Genomic DNA, 20,881 nt, shown 5'->3' with positions numbered 1-20,881 from the left:
TTTGGTTGCTAGGGGCGTGGCTTGGGAGTGGCCAATTATGTGCCCAGTGATTACACTCCGAGTCACAAGTAAAACGGTCCAACCCCCGTGTCTCTACGATGTTCTGATGCGGAGATATAAGGTTTTGTTTACTCTGTTGCTAGGGTACTGTATTTGGTTGCTAGGGGCGTGGCTTGGGAGTGGCCAATGATGTGCCCAGTGATTACACTCCGAGTCACAAGTAAAACGGTCCAAACCCCGTGTCTCTACGATGTTCTGATGCGGAGATATAAGGCTTTGTTTATTCGGTTGCTAGGGTGCTCAAATTTGGTTGCTAGGGGCGTGGCTTGGGAGTGGCCAATGATGTGCCCAATTGTTACACCCCTAGTCACAAGTAAAACGGTCCAACCCCCGTGTCTCTACGATGTTCTGATGCCGAGATATAACTGTTTGTATTTTATGTTGCTAGGGTGCTCAAAAGTGGTTGATAGGGGCGTGGCTTAGTAAGTCTGTAAGGATCCTGAGAGACTGATTGGATGCCTGAGTAAAATGAGCCCACCCCCATGTCTCTATGACACTGTGGTGCAAAGATATCCATCCAGGCATTTTATAATGGCAGTCTATGGTATAGGTTGCTAGGGTGCCCAAAATGGTTGCTATGGTAACCTTACACCCCATTGTGGGTGACGTCCTGACAGAGTCTAGCACCCTCTTCAAATTTAGTAACCCACATGTTTCTATGAAATCCTGGCTCGGACCTATGACCCGTCAAAATTTTTGCAATGGTAAGTCTATGGGATTTTGCCCCATTGACTTTTCATTGGGGCACTTTTGGGCACCTCTTACACCCCAGGGGTACAACTTACACCCCATTGTGATCCATGTTCTTAAAGAGCCTACCACCCTCTTCAAATGTTATAACCCACATGTTTCTACAAAATCCTCGAGCGGAGCTATGACTCGTCAAAGTTGGGCGCAATGTTAAGTCAATGGGATTTTTTGGGTGGTTTTTCGCCCCCCTTTCGGAAATCCTGCACCCGATCGCTTATAAAAGTCATAGCAGTCCTCTCCTCAATAAGCCGGTCGATTTGAGCCCTAATTTATGGGTCTACGACAAAGCGTGCGGGACGAGTTACGCGCCAAAAAAGTGTCCAGAAAAAGAAGAATAATAATAATAATAAGTATGCAAGATAGTAATAGTGATGCTTTGCATAAATGCAAGCACCACTAATAACTAGATAGGTACATTTCCTGAAGAAAATGTGAAGTGGTGCTTGCCGTGGCAAAATTCTCGGGACAATATATGATTATACTCCAACCCAAAAGTAAAACGTTCCAACCCACTATCCACTAGTGATTACACTCAGAGTCACAAGTCAAACGGTCCAACCCCCGTGTCTCTACGATGTTCTGATGCGGAGATATAAGGGTTTGTTTACACTGTTGCTAGGGTACTGTATTTGGTTGCTAGGGAAAAAATTGGCATCCACTAGTGATTACATGCCGAGTCACGAGTAAAACGGTCCAACCCCCGTGTCTCTACGATGTTCTGATGCAGAGATATAAGGCTTTGTTTACACTGTTGCTAGGGTACTGTATTTGGTTGCTAGGGAAAAAAATTGGCATCCACTAGTGATTACATGCCGAGTCACGAGTAAAACGGTCCAACCCCCGTGTCTCTACGATGTTCTGATGCTGAGTTATAAGGCTTTGTTTACACTGTTGCTAGGGTACTGCATTTGGTTGCTAGGGAAAAAATTGGCATCCACTAGTGATTACATGCCGAGTCACGGGTAAAACGGTCCAACCCCCGTGTCTCTACGATGTTCTGATGCGGAGATATAAGGCTTTGTTTATTCGGTTGCTAGGGTACTGTATTTGGTTGCTAGGGAGAAAATTGGCATCCACTAGTGATTACACTCCGAGTCACGAGTCAAACGGTCAAACCCCCGTGTCTCTACGATGTTCTGATGCGGAGATATAAGGCTTTGTTTACTCTGTTGCTAGGGTACTGTATTTGGTTGCTAGGGAAAAAATTGGCATCCACTAGTGATTACACTCCGAGATACGAGTCAAACGGTCCAACCCCCGTGTCTCTGCGATGTTCTGATGTGGAGATAAAAGGCTTTGTTTACTCTGTTGCTAGGGTAATGTATTTGGTTGCTAGGGAGAAAATTGGCATCCACTAGTGATTACACTCCGAGTCACGAGTCAAACGGTCCAAACCCCGTGTCTCTACGATGTTCTGATGCGGAGATATAAGGGTTTGTTTACTCTGTTGCTAGGGTACTGTATTTGGTTGCTAGGGAAAAAATGGCATCCACTAGTGATTTCCCTCCGAGTAATGAGTCAAACGGTCCAACCCCCGTGTCTCTACGATGTTCTGATGCGGAGATATAAGGCTTTGTTTACTCTGTTGCTAGGGTACTGTATTTGGTTGCTAGGGGCGTGGCTTGGGAGTGGCCAATGATGTGCCCAGTGATTACACTCCGAGTCACAAGTAAAACGGTCCAACCCCCGTGTCTCTACGATGTTCTGATGCGGAGATATAAGGCTTTGTTTACTCTGTTGCTAGGGTACTGTATTTGGTTGCTAGGGGCGTGGCTTGGGAGTGGCCAATGATGTGCCCAGTGATTACACTCCGAGTCACAAGTAAAACGGTCCAACCCCCGTGTCTCTACGATGTTCTGATGCGGAGATATAAGGCTTTGTTTACTCTGTTGCTAGGGTACTGTATTTGGTTGCTAGGGGCGTGGCTTGGGAGTGGCCAATGATGTGCCCAGTGATTACACTCCGAGTCACAAGTAAAACGGTCCAAACCCCGTGTCTCTACGATGTTCTGATGCGGAGATATAACTGTTTGTATTTTATGTTGCTAGGGTGCTCAAAAGTGGTTGCTAGGGGCGTGGCTTAGTAAGTCTGTAAGGATCCTGAGAGACTGATTGGATGCCTGAGTAAAATGAGCCCACCCCCATGTCTCTATGACACTGTGGTGCAAAGATATCCATCCGGGCATTTTATAATGGCAGTCTATGGTATAGGTTGCTAGGGTGCCCAAAATGGTTGCTATGGTAACCTTACACCCCATTGTGGGGGACGTCCTGACAGAGTCTAGCACCCTCTTCAAATTTAGTAACCCACATGTTTCTATGAAATCCTGGCTCGGACCTATGACCCGTCAAAATTTTTGCAATGGTAAGTCTATGGGGTTTTGCCCCATTGACTTTTCATTGGGGCACATTTGGGCACCTCTTACACCCCAGGGGTACAACTTACACCCCATTGTGATCCATGTTCTTAAAGAGCCTACCACCCTCTTCAAATGTTATAACCCACATGTTTCTACAAAATCCTCGAGCGGAGCTATGACTCGTCAAAGTTGGGCGCAATGTTAAGTCAATGGGATTTTTTGGGTGGTTTTTCGCCCCCCTTTCGGAAATCCTGCACCCGATCGCTTATAAAAGTCATAGCAGTCCTCTCCTCAATAAGCCGGTCGATTTGAGCCCTAATTTATGGGTCTACGACAAAGCGTGCGGGACGAGTTACGCGCCAAAAAAGTGTCCAGAAAAAGAAGAATAATAATAATAACTAGATAGAAAAGTTTGAAGACAAACTTTATGTTGGCTTGACAAAGCCTAGCCTGAACGTTTAAAACAGATTGAGAGAAATTTAAAACAAGTTTAGTTTAGTATTATAACTTTCCGTAAACATGATACCAAAAGTTACCATGTTAGCATGTTTAGCACTAAGTTAGCATGATGCTAACATGAATTTGCATGAAGCTAGCATGATGTTAACATGAATTAGCATGAAGCTAGCATGAATTAGCATGAAGCTAACATGATGCTAACATGAATTAGCATGAAGCTAACATGAATTAGCTTGAAGCTAGCATGATGCTAACATGAATTAGCATGAAGCTAGCATGATGCTAACATGAATTAGCATTAAGCTAACATGAATTAGCATGAAGCTAACATGATGCTAACATGAATTAGCATGAAGCTAGCATGATGCTAACATGAATTAACATGAAGCTAGCATGATGCTAACATGAATTAGCATGAAGCTAGCATGATGCTAACTTGAATTAGCATGAAGCTAACATGAATAAACATGAAGCTAGCATGATGTTAACATGAATTAGCATGAAGCTAGCATGATGCTAACATGAATTAGCATGAAGCTAGCATGATGCTAACATGAATTAGCATGAAGCTAGCATGATGCTAACATGAATTAGCATGAAGCTAGCATGATGCTAACATGAATTAGCATGAAGCTAACATGATGCTAACATGAATTAGCATGAAGCTAGCATGATGCTAACATGAATTAGCATGAAGCTAGCATGATGCTTACATGAATTAGCATGAAGCTAGCATGATGCTAACATGAATTAGCATGAAGCTAGCATGATGCTAACATGAATTAGGATGAAGCTAGCATGATGCTAACATGAATTAGCATGAAGCTAGCATGATGCTAACATGAATTAGCATGAAGCTAGCATGATGCTAACAAGAATTAGCATGAAGCTAGCATGATGTTAGCATGATTAGCAGGAAGCTAGCATGATGCTAGCATTATTAGCATGAAGCTAACATGAATTAGCATGAAGCTAGCACGACGTTAACATGAATTAGCATGAAGCTAGCACGACGGTAACATGAATTAGCATGAAGTTAGCACGATGTTAACATGAATTAGCATGAAGCTAGCACGATGCTAACATGAATTAGCAAGAAGCTAGCACGATGCTAACATGAATTAGCATGAAGCTAGCACGATGCTAACATGAATTAGCATGAAGCTAGCACGATGCTAACATGAATTAGCATGAAGCTAGCACGAAGCTAACATGAATTAGCATGAAGCTAGCACGATGCTAACATGAATTAGCATGAAGCTAGCACGATGCTAACATGAATTAGCATGAAGCTAGCACGATGCTAACATGAATTAGCATGAAGCTAGCTCGATGCTAACATGAATTAGCATGAAGTTAGCACGATGCTAACATGAATTAGCATGAAGCTAGCACGATGCTAACATGAATTAGCATGAAGCTAGCACGATGCTAACATGAATTAGCATGAAGCTAGCACGATGCTAACATGAATTAGCATGAAGTTAGCACGATGCTAACATGAATTAGCATGAAGCTAGCACGATGTTAACATAAATTAGCATGAAGCTAGCATGAAGCTAACATGAATTAACATGAAGTTAACATGATGTTAACATGAATTAGTATGAAGCTAGCATGATGCTAACATGATTAGCATGAAGTTAGCAAGATTTATTATGAAATTAGCATAAAGCTAGCACGAAACTAGCATGAAGCTACTATGACTTAGCATGGAGCTAGCATAAGGCTAACATGACCAAAAGACCCAAACCCCATGTCTCTATGATGTTCGGATCCAGAGATATAAGGCTTTGTTTATTATGTTGCTAGGGTGCTCATATTTGGTTGCTAGGGGCGTGGCTTAATACCTCAATAAGAATCCTCCGAGACTGATTGGATGCCTGAGTAAAATGAGCCCACCCCCATGTCTCTGTGACACTGTGCTGCAAAGATATCCATCTGGGCATTTTATAATGGCAGTCTATGGGATATGTTGCTAGGGTGCCCAAAAATGGTTGCTAGGGGCGTGGCTTAATAGCTATGGGGCGATCCTGAGAGACTGATTGGATGCCTGACTAAATTGAGCCCACCCCCATGTCTCTACGACACTCTAAAGTGAAGATATTCCATCTGGGACGCTTTTATTCCCTTATATGGGCATGTTCCCTGCCCCATTATAAGTCAATGGGGAAATTTGGGTGCCCCTTACACCCCAAGGGTGAAACTTACACCCCAATGTGATGTATGTTCTTACAGAGCCTGCCAGCCTCTTCAAATGTGGTAACCCACAAGTTTCTACAAATTTCTCGCTTGCAGCTATGACCCGTCAAAGTTTGTCGCAATGTTAAGTCAATGGAAAATTTGAGGTGTTTGAGCGCCCCGTTTAGGAATTCGGTAGGTCCCATAAGTTAGAAAAGTCATAGCAACAATCTACGTACCAGTCTTAAAAGTTTTGTAAAGTTTTGTGGGTGTAGCTTGAAAGCTCTAGGAGGAGTTACTGTGAGAAAAAGTTTGTACCAGAAGAATAATAATAATAATAATAATAAGCTTAGATCGAAGAACAGTATGTTGGCTTTGTCAAGCCAACATAATAAGTATGCAAGATAGTAATAGTGATGCTTTGCATAAATGCAAGCACCACTAATAATAATAATAAGTATGCAAGATAGTAATAGTGATGCTTTGCATAAATGCAAGCACCACTAATAATAATAATAAGTATGCAAGATAGTAATAGTGATGCTTTGCATAAATGCAAGCACCACTAACTAGATAGGTACATTTCCTGAAGAAAATGTGAGTGGTGCTTGCCGTGGCAAATTTCAGGGGACAATTTATGATTATACTCCAAGCCAAAAGTAAAATGGTCCAACCCCCGTGTCTCTATGATGTTCTGATGTGGAGATATAAGGCTTTGTTTACTCTGTTGCTAGGGTACTGTATTTGGTTGCTAGGGAAAAAAATGGCACCCACTAGTGATTACATGCCGAGTCACAAGTAAAATGGTCCAACCCCCGTGTCTCTACGATGTTCTGAAGCAGAGATATAAGGCTTTGTTTAGTCTGTTGCTAGGGTACTGTATTTGGTTGCTAGGGAAAAAAATGGCATCCACTAGTGATTACCCTCCGAGTCACGAGTCAAACGGTCCAAACCCCGTGTCTCTATGATGTTCTGATGCGGAGATATAAGGCTTTGTTTACTCTGTTGCTAGGGTACTATATTGGGTTGCTAGGGGCGTGGCTTGGGAGTGGCCAATGATGTCGCAAATTATTACGCTCTGAGTCACAAGTAAAATGGTCCAACCCCCGTGTCTCTACGATGTTCTGATGCGGAGATATAAGGCTTTGTTTACTCTGTTGCTAGGGTACTGTATTTGGTTGCTAGGGAAAAAAATGGCATCCACTAGTGATTACCCTCCGAGTCACGAGTCAAACGGTCCAAACCCCATGTCTCTACGATGTTCTGATGCGGAGATATAAGGCTTTGTTTACTCTGTTGCTAGGGTACTATATTTGGTTGCTAGGGGCGTGGCTTGGGAGTGGCCAATGATGTCGCAAGTTATTACGCTCTGAGTCACAAGTAAAATGGTCCAACCCCCATGTCTCTACGATGTTCTGATGCGGAGAAATAAGGGTTTGTTTATTTGGTTGCTAGGGTGCTCCAATTTGGTTGCTAGGGGCGTGGCTTGGAAGTGGCCAATGATGCGGCCAGTGATTACCCTCCGAGTCACGAGTAAAACGGTCCAACCCCCGTGATTCTATGATGTTCTGATGCAGAGATATAAGGCTTTGTTTATTCGGTTGCTAGGGTGCTCATATTTGGTTGCTAGGGGCGTGGCTTGAGAGTGGCCAATGATGTCGCAAGTTATTACGCTCTGAGTCACAAGTAAAATGGTCCAACCCCCGTGTCTCTACGATGTTCTGATGCGGAGAAATAAGGATTTGTTTATTCGGTTGCTAGGGTGCTCCAATTTGGTTGCTAGGGGCGTGGCTTGGGAGTGGCCAATGATGTCGCAAGTTATTACGCTCTGAGTCACAAGTAAAATGGTCCAACCCCCGTGTCTCTACGATGTTCTGATGCGGAGAAATAAGGATTTGTTTATTCGGTTGCTAGGGTGCTCCAATTTGGTTGCTAGGGGCGTGGCTTGGGCGTGGCCAATGATGCGGCCAGTGATTACCCTCCAAGTCATGAGTAAAACGGTCCAACCCCCATGATTCTACGATGTTCTGATGTCAAGATATAACTGTTTGAATTTTATGTTGCTAGGGTGCTTAAAAGTGGTTGCTAGGGGCGTGGCTTAATAGCTCTGGGACTATCCTGGTAAATTGATTGGATGTCTGAGTAAAATGAGCCCACCCCCATGTCTCTACGATATTGTAAAGCGAAGATATCCCATCTGGAACTTTTTTATTCCCTTATATGGGCATGTTTCCTGCCCCATTATAAGTCAATGGGAATTTTCGGGTGCCTCTTACACCCCAGGGGTACAGCTTACACCCCAATGTGATGTATGTTCTTACAGAGTCTATCACCCTCTTCAAATGTTGTAACCTACATGTTTCTACAAAATCCTCAAGCGGAGCTATGACCCGTCAAAGTTCGGCCCAATGTTAAGTCAATGGGATTTTTCGGGTGGTTTTTCGCCCCCCTTTCGAAAATCCTGCACCCGATCGCTTATAAAAGTCATAGCACACCTCTCCTTAATAATCCGGTCGATTTGAGCCCTCTTTCATGGGACTGTGGCAAACCGTGCGGGACGAGTTACGCACCGAAAAAGTGTGCAGACATAAGAATAATAAGATATAATAATAAGTATGAGCAATAATAATAGTGATGCTTTGCATAAATGCAAGCACCACTAACTAGATAGGTACATTTCCTGAAGAAAATGTGAGTGGTGCTTGCCGTGGCAAATTTCAGGGGACAATTTATGATTATACTCCAAGCCAAAAGTAAAACGGTCCAACCCCCATGTCTCTACGATGTTCTGAAGCAGAGATATAAGGATTTGTTTACTCTGTTGCTAGGGTACTGTATTTGGTTGCTAGGGGAAAAATGGCATCCACTAGTGATTACCCTCCGAGTCACGAGTCAAACGCTCCAACCCCCATGTCTTTACGATGTTCTGATGCGGAGTTATAAGGCTTTGTTTACTCTGTTGCTAGGGTACTGTATTTGGTTGCTAGGGAAAAAAATGGCATCCACTAGTGATTACCCGCCGAGTCACGAGTCAAACGGTCCAACCCCCGTGTCTCTACGATGTTCTGATGCGGAGATATAAGGCTTTGTTTACTCTGTTGCTAGGGTACTGTATTTGGTTGCTAGGGGAAAAATTGGCATCCCATAATGATTACACTCTGAGTCACGAGTCAAACGGTCCAACCCCCGTGTCTCTACGATGTTCTGATGCCGAGATATAACTGTTTGAATTTTATGTTGCTAGGGTGCTCAAAAGTGGTTGCTAGGGGCGTGGCTTAATACCTATTTAAGGATCCTGAGAGACTGGTTGGATGCCTGAGTAAAATGAGCCCACCCCCATGTCTCTATGACACTGTGGTGCAAAGATATCCATCTGGGCATTTTATAATGGCAGTCTATGGGAGATGTTGCTAGGGTGCCCAAAATTGTTGCTAGGGGCGTGGCTTAATAGCTCTGGGATGATCCTGAGAGACTGATTGGATGCCCGAGTAAAATGAGCCCACCCACTTTTCTCTACGACACTGTAATACAAAGATATCCCATCTGGAACTGTTTTATTCCCTTATATGGGCATGTTTCCTGCCCCATTATAAGTCAATGGGAATTTTCGGGTGCCTCTTACACCCCAGGGGTACAACTTACACCCCAATGTCATGTATGTTCTTACATAGCCTTCCACCCTCTTAAAATTGAGTAACCCACATGTTTCTACGAAATCCTCGTTCGGACCTATGACCTGACAAAGTTTTCCGCAATGTTAGTCTATGGGATTTTGCCCCATTGACTTTTCATTGGGCATTTTTGGGCACCTCTTACACCCCAGGGGTACAACTTACACCCCATTGTGATGTATGTTCTTACAGAGTCTACCACCCTCTTCAAATGTTGTAACCCACATGTTTCTACAAAATCTTCGAGCGGAGCTATGACTCGTCAAAGTTGGGCCCAATGTTAAGTCAATGGGATTTTTCGGGTGGTTTTTCGCCCCCCTTTCAGAAATCGTGCACCCGATCGCTTATAAAAGTCATAGCACACCTCTCCTCAATAATTCGGTCGATTTGAGCCCTCTTTCATGGGACTACGTGAAACCGTGCGGGACGAGTTACGCGCCGAAAAAGTGTCCAGAAAAAGAAGAATAATAACTAGATAGGTACATTTCCTGAAGAAAATGTGAGTGGTGCTTGCCGTGGCAAAATTCTGGGGACCATATATGATTATACTCCAAGCCAAAAGTAAAACGATCCAACTCCCGTGTCTCTACGATGTTCTGATGCCGAGATATAAGGCTTTGTTTACTCTGTTGCTAGGGTACTGTATTTGGTTGCTAGGGAAAAAAATTGCATCCCATAGTGATTACACTCTGAGTCACGAGTCAAATGGTCCAACCCCCGTGTCTCTACGATGTTCTGATGCGGAGATATAAGGCTTTGTTTACTCTGTTGCTAGGGTACTGTATTTGGTTGCTAGGGAAAAAATTGGCATCCCATAGTGATTACACGCCGAGTCATGAGTCAAACGGTCCAACGCCCGTGTCTCTACGATGTTCTGATGCCGAGATATAAGGCTTTGTTTACTCTGTTGCTAGGGTACTGAATTTGGTTGCTAGGTAAAAATTGGCATCCCATAGTGATTACACTCTGAGTCACGAGTCAAATGGTCCAACACCTGTGTTTCTACGATGTGCTGATGCGGAGATATAAGGCTTTGTTTACTCTGTTGCTAGGGTACTGTATTTGGTTGCTATGGAAAAAAATTGCATCCCATAGTGATTACACTCTGAGTCACAAGTCAAATGGTCCAACCCCCGTGTCTCTACGATGTTCTGATGCGGAGATATAAGGCTTTGTTTACTCTGTTGCTAGGGTACTGTATTTGGTTGCTAGGGAAAAAATTTGCATCCCATAGTGATTACACTCTGAGTCACGAGTCAAATGGTCCAACCCCCGTGTCTCTACGATGTTCTGATGCGGAGATATAAGGCTTTGTTTACTCTGTTGCTAGGGTACTGTATTTGGTTGCTAGGGAAAAAATAGGCATCCCATAGTGATTACACACCGAGTCATAAGTCAAACGGTCCAACCCCCGTGTCTCTACGATGTTCTGATGCCGAGATATAAGGCTTTGTTTACTCTGTTGCTAGGGTACTGTATTTGGTTGCTAGGGAAAAAATTGGCATCCCATAGTGATTACACTCTGAGTCACAAGTCAAATGGTCCAACCCCCGTGTCTCTACGATGTTCTGATGCGGAGATATAAGGCTTTGTTTACTCTGTTGCTAGGGTACTGTATTTGGTTGCTAGGGAAAAAATTGGCATCCCATAGTGATTACACTCTGAGTCACGAGTCAAACGGTCCAACCCCCGTGTCTCTACGATGTTCTGATGCGGAGATATAAGGCTTTGTTTACTCTGTTGCTAGGGTACTGTATTTGGTTGCTAGGGAAAAAATTGTCATCCCATAATGATTACACTCCGAGTCACGAGTCAAACGGTCCAACCCCCGTGTCTCTACGATGTTCTGATGCGGAGATATAAGGCTTTGTTTACTCTGTTGCTAGGGTACTGTATTTGGTTGCTAGGGAAAAAATTGGCAACCCATAATGATTACACTCCGAGTCACAAGTCAAACGGTCCAACCCCCGTGTCTCTACGATGTTCTGATGCGGAGATATAAGGCTTTGTTTACTCTGTTGCTAGGGTACTGTATTTGGTTGCTAGGGAAAAAATTGGCATCCCATAATGATTACACTCTGAGTCATGAGTCAAACGGTCCAACCCCCGTGTCTCTACGATGTTCAGATGCCGAGATATAACTGTTTCAATTTTGTGTTGCTAGGGTGCTCAAAAGTGGTTGCTAGGGGCGTGGCTTATACCTATGTAAGTATCCTGAGAGACTGATTGGATGCCTGAGTAAAATGAGCCCACCCCCATGTCTCTATGACACTGTGGTGCAAAGATATCCATCTGGGCATTTTATAATGGCAGTCTATGGGAGATGTTGCTAGGGTGCCCAAAATTGTTGCTAGGGGCGTGGCTTAATAGCTCTGGGATGATCCTGAGAGACTGATTGGATGCCCGAGTAAAATGAGCCCACCCACTTATCTCTACGACACTGTAAAGCAAAGATATCCCATCTGGAACTGTTTTATTCCCTTATATGGACATGTTTCCTGCCCCATTATAAGTCAATGGGAATTTTCGGGTGCCTCTTACACCCCAGGGGTACAACTTACACCCCATTGTGATGTATGTTCTTACAGAGTCTACCCCCCTCTTCAAATGTTATAACCCACATGTTTCTACAAAATCCTCCAGCGGAGCTATGACCCGTCAAAGTTGGGCGCAATGTTAAGTCAATGGGATTTTTCGGGTGGTTTTTCGCCCCCCTTTCGGAAATCCTGCACCCGATCGCTTATAAAAGTCATAGCAGACGTGTCCTCAACAAGCCGGTCGTTTTGAGCCCTGTTTCATTGGTCTACGACAAACCGTGCGGGACGAGTTACGCGCCGAAAAAGTGTCCAGATATAAGAATAAATAAATAAATAATAATAAGTATGAGCAATAATAATAGTGATGCCTTGCATAAATGCAAGCACCACTAATAAGTATGAGCAATAGTAATAGTGATGCCTTGCATAAATGCAAGCACCACTAATAATAATAATAATAATAATAAGCTTAGATCGAAGAACAGTATGTTGGCTTTGTCAAGCCAACATAAATATACGGATGGGATAGAAAAATACAAACCATAGGAAGTAAATAATTTCACCACTAGGAGGCACTATATCTTCACTTATTGGGGATTACTTGTACTAATAAAATGAATGGACGTACAGATCAGGGCCTATTCTTGGTTTGGGTCTTACAAGGTCTTACTTCAAAAAGAAAACTGCCATATATAATGAGAGCAACTCTATCTGAGCCTGTATAATCTTTCTCTATTCTCTGTCTATTCTTGTAGCCACCAGAGCTACGATCCAAATGAGCCAAAAAATGTCCGATGCAGGGGCTGACTGTGTGTTAGTGGTAACACCGTGTTTTTACCGCGGTCGAATGGACAGCCGTGCTCTAATAAGCCATTTCACTCAGGTAGTCATAATATGACCCAGTTTGTGATTTACTAAAATCTTCCTACATAATGTAAAGATCATCCTGTGAGAATTAGGGCTGTCAAAAGATTTATCGCGATTAATCGCATATAAAATAAAAGTTTGTGTTGGCATAAAATATATGCATGTGTATTGTGTGTAATTATTATGTATATCTTAACACACACATTCGTTTCAAGAAATTTAAAAAACATATTATTTATGTTTTTTTTTTTTAATTTATATATAAAATACAAATCAAAAATCTAAATGTATTTATTTTTATTTATATCATGTAAATGTAAATTTTTCTTAAATCCGTACATGCATGTGTGTGTATTTATACAAAATAATTACACACAGTGCACACACATATATTATGCAAAAACAAACTTTTTTTTGTATGCGATTAATCTTTTGACAGCGGTAGTAAAAATATAACCTTTCAGATTTAATATAAAAAATTAATTCACACTTTGATCTTGCAATTAGATTATGAGACTTTAACCTGGATTTCACAGACAGTGTCACATTGTGATGTATCTACAACAATAAATACTACCCATATGGGTTCTTTAAAATGTTATGCATATGATTATAGAAAGAATATGGTTGTAAGAATACAATGAAATCAATTTTTGTGATAATATGCAACTTTCATTGTTGTTTATTAAAATGCATTATTGCATTTGTCAATCCCAAGGTGGCAGATTCCAGTTCTGTTCCAGTTGTTTTATATAGTGTACCAGCAAACACTGGTCTCGACCTGCCTGTGGACGCAATCATTCAACTTTCCCAGCATCCAAATATTGTCGGCCTCAAAGACAGTGGTGGAGATGTAAGAGTTAATATAATGTATTATTATTTATTCACTTGTGAAATACGCATAAATATACACAAATGTAAACATATTGGCATGTTTATTATGTTTATAAATTATGTTTAATTTTGGTGTTTACTGACCTTCATGTTATCGCAGGTCTATCTTTTGATTAAATAGTCCTTTAATTTTCAAATTGTGGCATTTTTAGATATAGTCTGTCACAAAAGTAACACATTTCTAATTTCAAGCATTTAGTTTTCACTATTCTGCTATTCCAGTTTAATATGGAGAATCGACTGTATGTGCATTTTTATCCAATTCCCCCAAAAAGCATAAGTGATAGCTTTGTGGCCGTATAAAAACGTTGCTTTGTTTGTCTGAGAATTCCGACACAAAAACGTTGGCATGAGTTTAGAGAAGGCCAGCTGTCTTTTAACAGTGGCAGATGGAGAAAGTCTTTAGTAAAGTTGTTTTTGATTTCCTTTTCGGTGGTGCCAACGGCGCAGAAATTACACAAGTAATGTTCTTTATCTCCGTGTGGGGCATGTTATTGTAGACGTCCCAGGGAAAAAAAGTGTACAAAATACACTTTTTACACTATTTTCATGCACTAATTTTTTACAGTGTCTTTGTTAGAGTGTAGTTCTATATTTAAGTACTGAGTAGGCCTAGTAATGATCAATAACATGTATTTACTATAGGGTTAGAATTAGGGTTTGATTTAGGGTTAGTCGCATATAATTATACGTAGGCCAAGGTATGGTCCACTTTTTATGCGTATGCAAAGGTCCATGTACAGTGCGCCTGACGCAATTTTCGTCATCAGAAGAGTGTGCACATACTGTACGTGGATTTTTGAAACATTGTAGGTTAGTTGCATATAATTATACGTAGGCCAAGGTATGGTCCACTTTTAACACGTATGCAAAGGTCCATGTACAGTGCGCTTGACGCAATTTTCGTCATTAGAAGAGTGTGCACGTACTGTACGTGGATTTTTGAAAAATTGTAGGGTAGGTCGCCCATGTGTGTACTTGAAAATGTAGTTGCATATAATTATACGTAGGCCAAGGTATGGTCCACTTTTTACGCGTATGCAAAGTCAAGTCAAGTCAAAATTTATTTATATAGCACCATTTATACAGCCAAGCTGACCAATGTGCTTTACAAAACAATAAAATATCACACAATAAATTAAACAAGGAAAATGAAGAAACAGGTTACAGATAATTAAAAGCAACTGAGTAAAAATATGTTTTCCAAAGGTCCATGTACAGTGCGCCTGATGCAATTTTCGTCATTAGAAGAGTGTGCACATACTGTACGTGGATTTTTGAAACCTTGTAGGGTAGGTTGCCCATGTGTGTACTGGAGAATGTAGTATGAAGCCCAGGAGATGCATTGCATTTTGTCGCAGTGCGCATGCGTAGAAACCCCTGCGTATACACATACGAGTCAAATAAACTACTGTGCGCGTATGTTCACGTAATACAAACTCTTTAGGTGCAAAGTTGTACTTTTTGAAAAGGGAACAAAATGTAATTTTTAATAAATTTAAGTATACTTTATTTTTACCTGAGATACTTTGAACTTAGTGGGGAATTAAGATTTTATGCTGATGGAAGTCTGTTAATTTTCTCTGAATGGCCCGGTTCTTCCCTCTTTAATACTCCACAATATTAAAGTAAATAAACATTGACTCGAGTTAAAATGTTATCACTGCAGTCAAGCCAAAGTTTTCCAGAGTAATTTACAACTACATTTATAATTATTATTTGTATAAGTACTGGATAATAACGTTAATTGTATTTTTTTTCATGTTTTCTGTCTTTATTTTCACTTTTTTTTATACATTTTAATGTTTGATAATTGATAGATCACAAGAATAGCTCTGATTGTGCACAAAACCAGATCACAGGATTTCAAGGTGCTTGCAGGATCAGCTGGGTTTCTCATGGCTGCATACTCTGTAGGTGAGAATAAAGTCATATTTTTTCCACTTTTGTACCTTTTTATTTTAAACATTTCTATATTGAATATTTTAATATCTTCTATTTGATATTTGTTTCTTTTTGGTGACCATCGAGAAAAAAACCAGAGTAGAGCAAGGGTTTTCAAACTTTTTGTCAGCCAAACCCCCTGATCTAAATAATTTACTTTTATACACCTGAGCTTTTAAGTATTTTAAGTAAGTAAATATTTCAATAACTGAAAACCAATTTTTCCACATTTGAAAATATACGTTTTTTTATCCGCTTTTAAGTTTTTATCAGTAGTATTTTACATAGTTATTGTTATCATGACCTGTTATTGGACCTTCATCTGGTAGTTTTCTTTTATTGCTACATAAAACGTATCCATTCTCAGTTTTCTGATATATGGTAGGGTTGTGTAATGGTCACATGGCATGCATATTATATATGAAGAGTTTGGTTCCAAAACGCAATAATTCCCTTTTTGACTAATTTCGGTTTAAATGTGTTTTCTATACCAAGAAGGTGACAAGATGAAAGCCACTATTTTCTGTTACAAACTTTCACATAGCATATAATAACATTAAAAATTCAAATCCATAATTAGATTTTCAAAGATTTATTATAAAAACTGATTATTTTGATGCTGTCGGGAGAATAAGCAACAGCCAGCATTTTTCCGTTGCTCGAGTGCCTGAGTGGCTTACGTTTCTTCCCCGCCACAGAAAACCACCACAGGTTTATCAGTGCCATCAAAATTACTATTTTGTTTTTGTTTGTTTGTTGATCACGAAGTACAAAGTAAATTAGGAAAACTAGGATTTTGTATGTATTCAAAGCGCCACCATTATTGTTTACAATGCGTGGAATGGTGCGCTGTGATTGGTTAAGCGAATTTATTGCATTCTGCAGAGAATGAGGACTGACGTTTATCGCGTTTTTGGAAAAAAGGGAGAAAAGATGACAGAATAACACGGCGGGTATCGGATTTTGCGTAAAATGAAGAATTTACTTTTTAATAATGACCTGATACAACACTGATTTTGGTGGTAACTAATTATAAAAAAAGGCGTTTATCGCGTCTTGAAACCAAACTCTTTAGATTTATTAATTAATTTATTTATTTATTTATTAGTAAGGGTTTTATTTCGATTTTTATTTTAAAATTGTTTACATTTTATGATTTAATTGTAATCATTGTTTTTCATCAACTCACAAACCCCCTGCAATTCTCTCGTGAACCGCTAGGGGTTGCGTTTTGGGAAAAAAGGGAGAAAAGATGACAGAATAACACGACGGGTATCGGATTTTGCATAAAATGAAGAATTTACTTTTTAATACTGACCTGAACCAATACTGATTTTGGTGGTAACTAATTATTTAAAAAAGGCGTTTATCGCGTCTTGAAACCAAACTCTTTAGATTTATTTATTTATTTATTTTTTATTAGTAAGGGTTTTATTTCGATTTTTATTTTAAAATTGTTTACATTTTATGATTTAATTGTAATCATTGTTTTTCATCAACTCACAAACCCCCTGCAATTCTCTCGTGAACCGCTAGGGGTTGCGTTTTGGGAAAAAAGGGAGAAAAGATGACAGAATAACACGACGGGTATCGGATTTTGCATAAAATGAAGAATTTACTTTTTAATAATGACCTGATACAACACTGATTTTGGTGGTAACTAATTATAAAAAAAGGCGTTTATCGCGTCTTGAAACCAAACTCTTTAGATTTATTTATTTATTTATTTTTTATTAGTAAGGGTTTTATTTCGATTTTTATTTTAAAATTGTTTACATTTTATGATTTAATTGTAATCATTGTCCTTCATCAACTCACGAACCCCCTGCAATTCTCTTGTGAACCGCTAGGGGTTGCGTTTTGGGAAAAAAGGGAGAAAAGATGACAGAATAACACGGCGGGTATCGGATTTTGCGTAAAATTAAGAATTAACTTTTTAATACTGACCTGATACAACACTGATTTTGGTGGTAACTAATTATTTAAAAAAAGGCGTTTATCGCGTTTTGGAACCAAACTATTTATTTATTTGTTTATTTATTTATTAGTAAGGGTTTTATTTCGATTTTTATTTTAAAATTGTTTACATTTTATGATTTAATTGTAATCATTGTTTTTCATCAACTCACAAACCCTCTGCAATTCTCTCGTGAACCGCTAGGGGTTGCGTTTTGGGAAAAAAGTGAGAAGAGATGACAGAATAACACAATTCGGGTATCGGATTTTGCGTAAAATGAAGAATTTACTTTTTAATACTGACCAGATCCAACACTGATTTTGGTGGTAACTAATTATTAAAAAAGGCTTTTATCGCGTTTTGGAACCAAACGATTTATTTATTTGTTTATTTATTAGTAAGGGTTTTATTTAGATTTTTATTTTAAAATTGTTTACATTTTATGATTTAATTGTAATCATTGTTTTTCATCAACTCACAAACCCTCTGCAATTCTCTCGTGAACCGCTAGGGGTTGCGTTTTGGGAAAAAAGTGAGAAGAGATGACAGAATAACACAATTCGGGTATCGGATTTTGCGTAAAATGAAGAATTTACTTTTTAATACTGACCTGATACAACACTGATTTTGGTGGTAACTAATTATTTAAAAAAAGGCGTTTATCGCGTTTTGGAACCAAACTATTTATTTATTTGTTTATTTATTTATTAGTAAGGGTTTTATTTTGATTTTTATTTTAAAATTGTTTACATTTTATGATTTAATTGTAATAATTGTTTTTCATCAACTCACAAACTCCCTGCAATTCTCTCGTGAACCGCTAGGGGTTGCGTTTTGGGAAAATTGGAGAAAAGATGACAGAATAACACGGCGGGTATCGGATTTTGCGTAAAATGAAGAATTTACTTTTTAATACTGACCAGATCCAACACTGATTTTGGTGGTAACTAATCATTAAAAAAGGCTTTTATCACGTTTTGGAACCAAGCTATTTATTTATTTGTTTATTTATTAGTAAGGGTTTTATTTAGATTTTTATTTTAAAATTTTTTACATTTTATGATTTAATTGTAATCATTGTTTTTCATCAACTCACAAACCCTCTGCAATTCTCTCGTGAACCGCTAGGGGTTCCCGAACCCCAGTTTGGGAAACCCTGCTGTAGAATATATGCAGAGCCTTTTTATGATGATGTGGTTTGATATGAAGAGCTCAGATACAAAACCCTCTTAAGTGCGTCTGATGTTTTTTGTAAATAAGCCTTTTTTTTCAGACCCTTAATGGATTTTGCAGACAAACCGGTATTTCTGAATGGCCTGAGGATGGGATTAAGCGAATTGATGAATGTATAATACATGCTGAGAGCATTCGGTTGATATCATTATCTCATTTTTGACGGAGGTGGCGTTTAGAGGCTTTTGCATCTGAGTTCCTTTATCTTGTTCGGAAACACTGTTGATCAAATGTCACATTTTGGGTGAGACTTTCTACAAAGCCTGTTAATCCATAAACAAAATCAAATATATCTCTCGGTTGCAAATATAGAATAACGGGGGTGGTGAGTTCCATAGCCATTTTTAGTTGGATGGGAGGAGCCAACCTGTCAATCAAACTCGAGCAGTCTATACTTTGTCAAAAACCCAGCAGCATTTTCAATTCAACTACACCTGCTTCAAATTTCCCTATGGTCAAACCTTAATTTTAATATTCATTGCACCTATGCGATATTTAAGGTCAAATGTTTTTGTTATAGGGGCGGTGGGAGGCGTGTGCGCCCTAGCAAATGTGCTGGGTCAGCAGGTGTGCGAGCTGGCACAGCTGTGCGTTTCAGGACGCTGGGACGAGGCCAGAGAGCTCCAGTATCGCCTCATCGAACCCAACACAGCAGTGAGCATCACGTCACCATGGCAACATGGCACATTTATACAACAGCTACATTTACTGCTATGTAGGCATGATAAACATTGGAAGCAACCCTTCCCCCAAAGAGCTGTCGAACAAAGGCCATGAGAAAATGGGGTGCAAATATGCTTTAGAAAAATATTTATATATAACTGATTTTTAAGAGTTTGCTGACATGTTTTTGTGCATTTTTTCTTTAACTAATGTCACTGTAGTTGTTAAAATGCAATGTCCCCTTTCCCTTTTTTTTTTATAGGTAACTCGACAGTATGGTGTGCCGGCTTTGAAACAAGCCATGGAGTGGTTTGGATATCACGGTGGTTTGTGTCGGTCCCCCCTACAGCCTTTATCACAGACAGATTTAGCAATGCTTCGAGTAAAATTTACCTCTAATGGTTGGTTGAAAACTTAAGCCAACAATATTAAGGACCAAAAACTTAAAATTGAAAACCCAATTTTTATAAAAAAAAAAAATGATTGAAAGATAATTCTCAAACCTTCTTAACGTTTGGTTTACTAAATGTTTTTTTTTTTTGCTATGTGCTTGGATATGAATCATGGGTATCACTTTACAATACGATATTTGTTATCATGAACTAAATATATATATATATATATATATATATATATATATATATATATATATTTATATATATATATATATATATATATATATACATATATATATATATATATATATATATATATATATATATATATATATATATACATATATATATATATACATATATATATATATACATATATATATATATATATATATATATATATATATATATATATATATATACATATAAATATTTGTATATTTACTTAATATATTTACTAATTCATCCTTGTTGTAAAGTGTTACAAAAGAATCCCATATTAGATGAATCCCTTTAATGTCAAGTGCAACCACAAGTGGGCGCCCTAACCCACCAGGAAACTCTGTTATGATTGTTTGATGAGGTGCAAACCTGCTATCACCTTTATAAAAGGATAAAAGCATTGGTATATGAGTCATGCTGAGCCAAAGAGTAGATTGTCGGAGGGTGTGAAAAAAAACTATCTTCTGACTTCTCACTGGGAGCAAAATGACACGAAACTTTAGTCGAATAGCTGTCATTATCATCTCTCTTTACCTCATTTTCAGGCTATTTAGAGTGCTGTCACTTTGACATTACATTTCTTACCTATAAAGTTCTTGTCTGTCCTTGTTGCCAAACCTTAGATTAACATTTCTTTCTTTTCACCGCTCCATACATTTCTGCGGTATAAATGTGCACGTTTGTTTGTA

General features: G+C 39.3%; 1 protein-coding gene across 1 annotated transcript in view; it reads left to right on the top strand.

The window, feature by feature from the left end:
* hoga1 (4-hydroxy-2-oxoglutarate aldolase 1) overlaps positions 1-20,168 on the top strand; it is a 75,124-nt gene extending 54,956 nt beyond the window's left edge. Inside the window, exons 4-8 of the mRNA XM_065259446.2 lie at positions 12,773-12,900; positions 13,603-13,737; positions 15,599-15,695; positions 19,433-19,566; positions 19,838-20,168. Of these exons, the coding sequence (XP_065115518.1) occupies positions 12,773-12,900; positions 13,603-13,737; positions 15,599-15,695; positions 19,433-19,566; positions 19,838-19,993 (650 nt within the window). The 3' untranslated portion in view covers positions 19,994-20,168. The remainder of the gene's footprint in view (positions 1-12,772; positions 12,901-13,602; positions 13,738-15,598; positions 15,696-19,432; positions 19,567-19,837) is intronic.
* The last annotated feature ends 713 nt before the right edge of the window (positions 20,169-20,881 follow it).

This window comes from Paramisgurnus dabryanus, chromosome 24 (genome assembly GCF_030506205.2).
Source record: "Paramisgurnus dabryanus chromosome 24, PD_genome_1.1, whole genome shotgun sequence".
Taxonomy (NCBI): Eukaryota; Metazoa; Chordata; class Actinopteri; order Cypriniformes; family Cobitidae; genus Paramisgurnus; species Paramisgurnus dabryanus.
The sequence above is the reverse complement of the archived record's forward strand: the minus strand, read 5'-3'. Positions and strand labels throughout refer to the sequence as shown.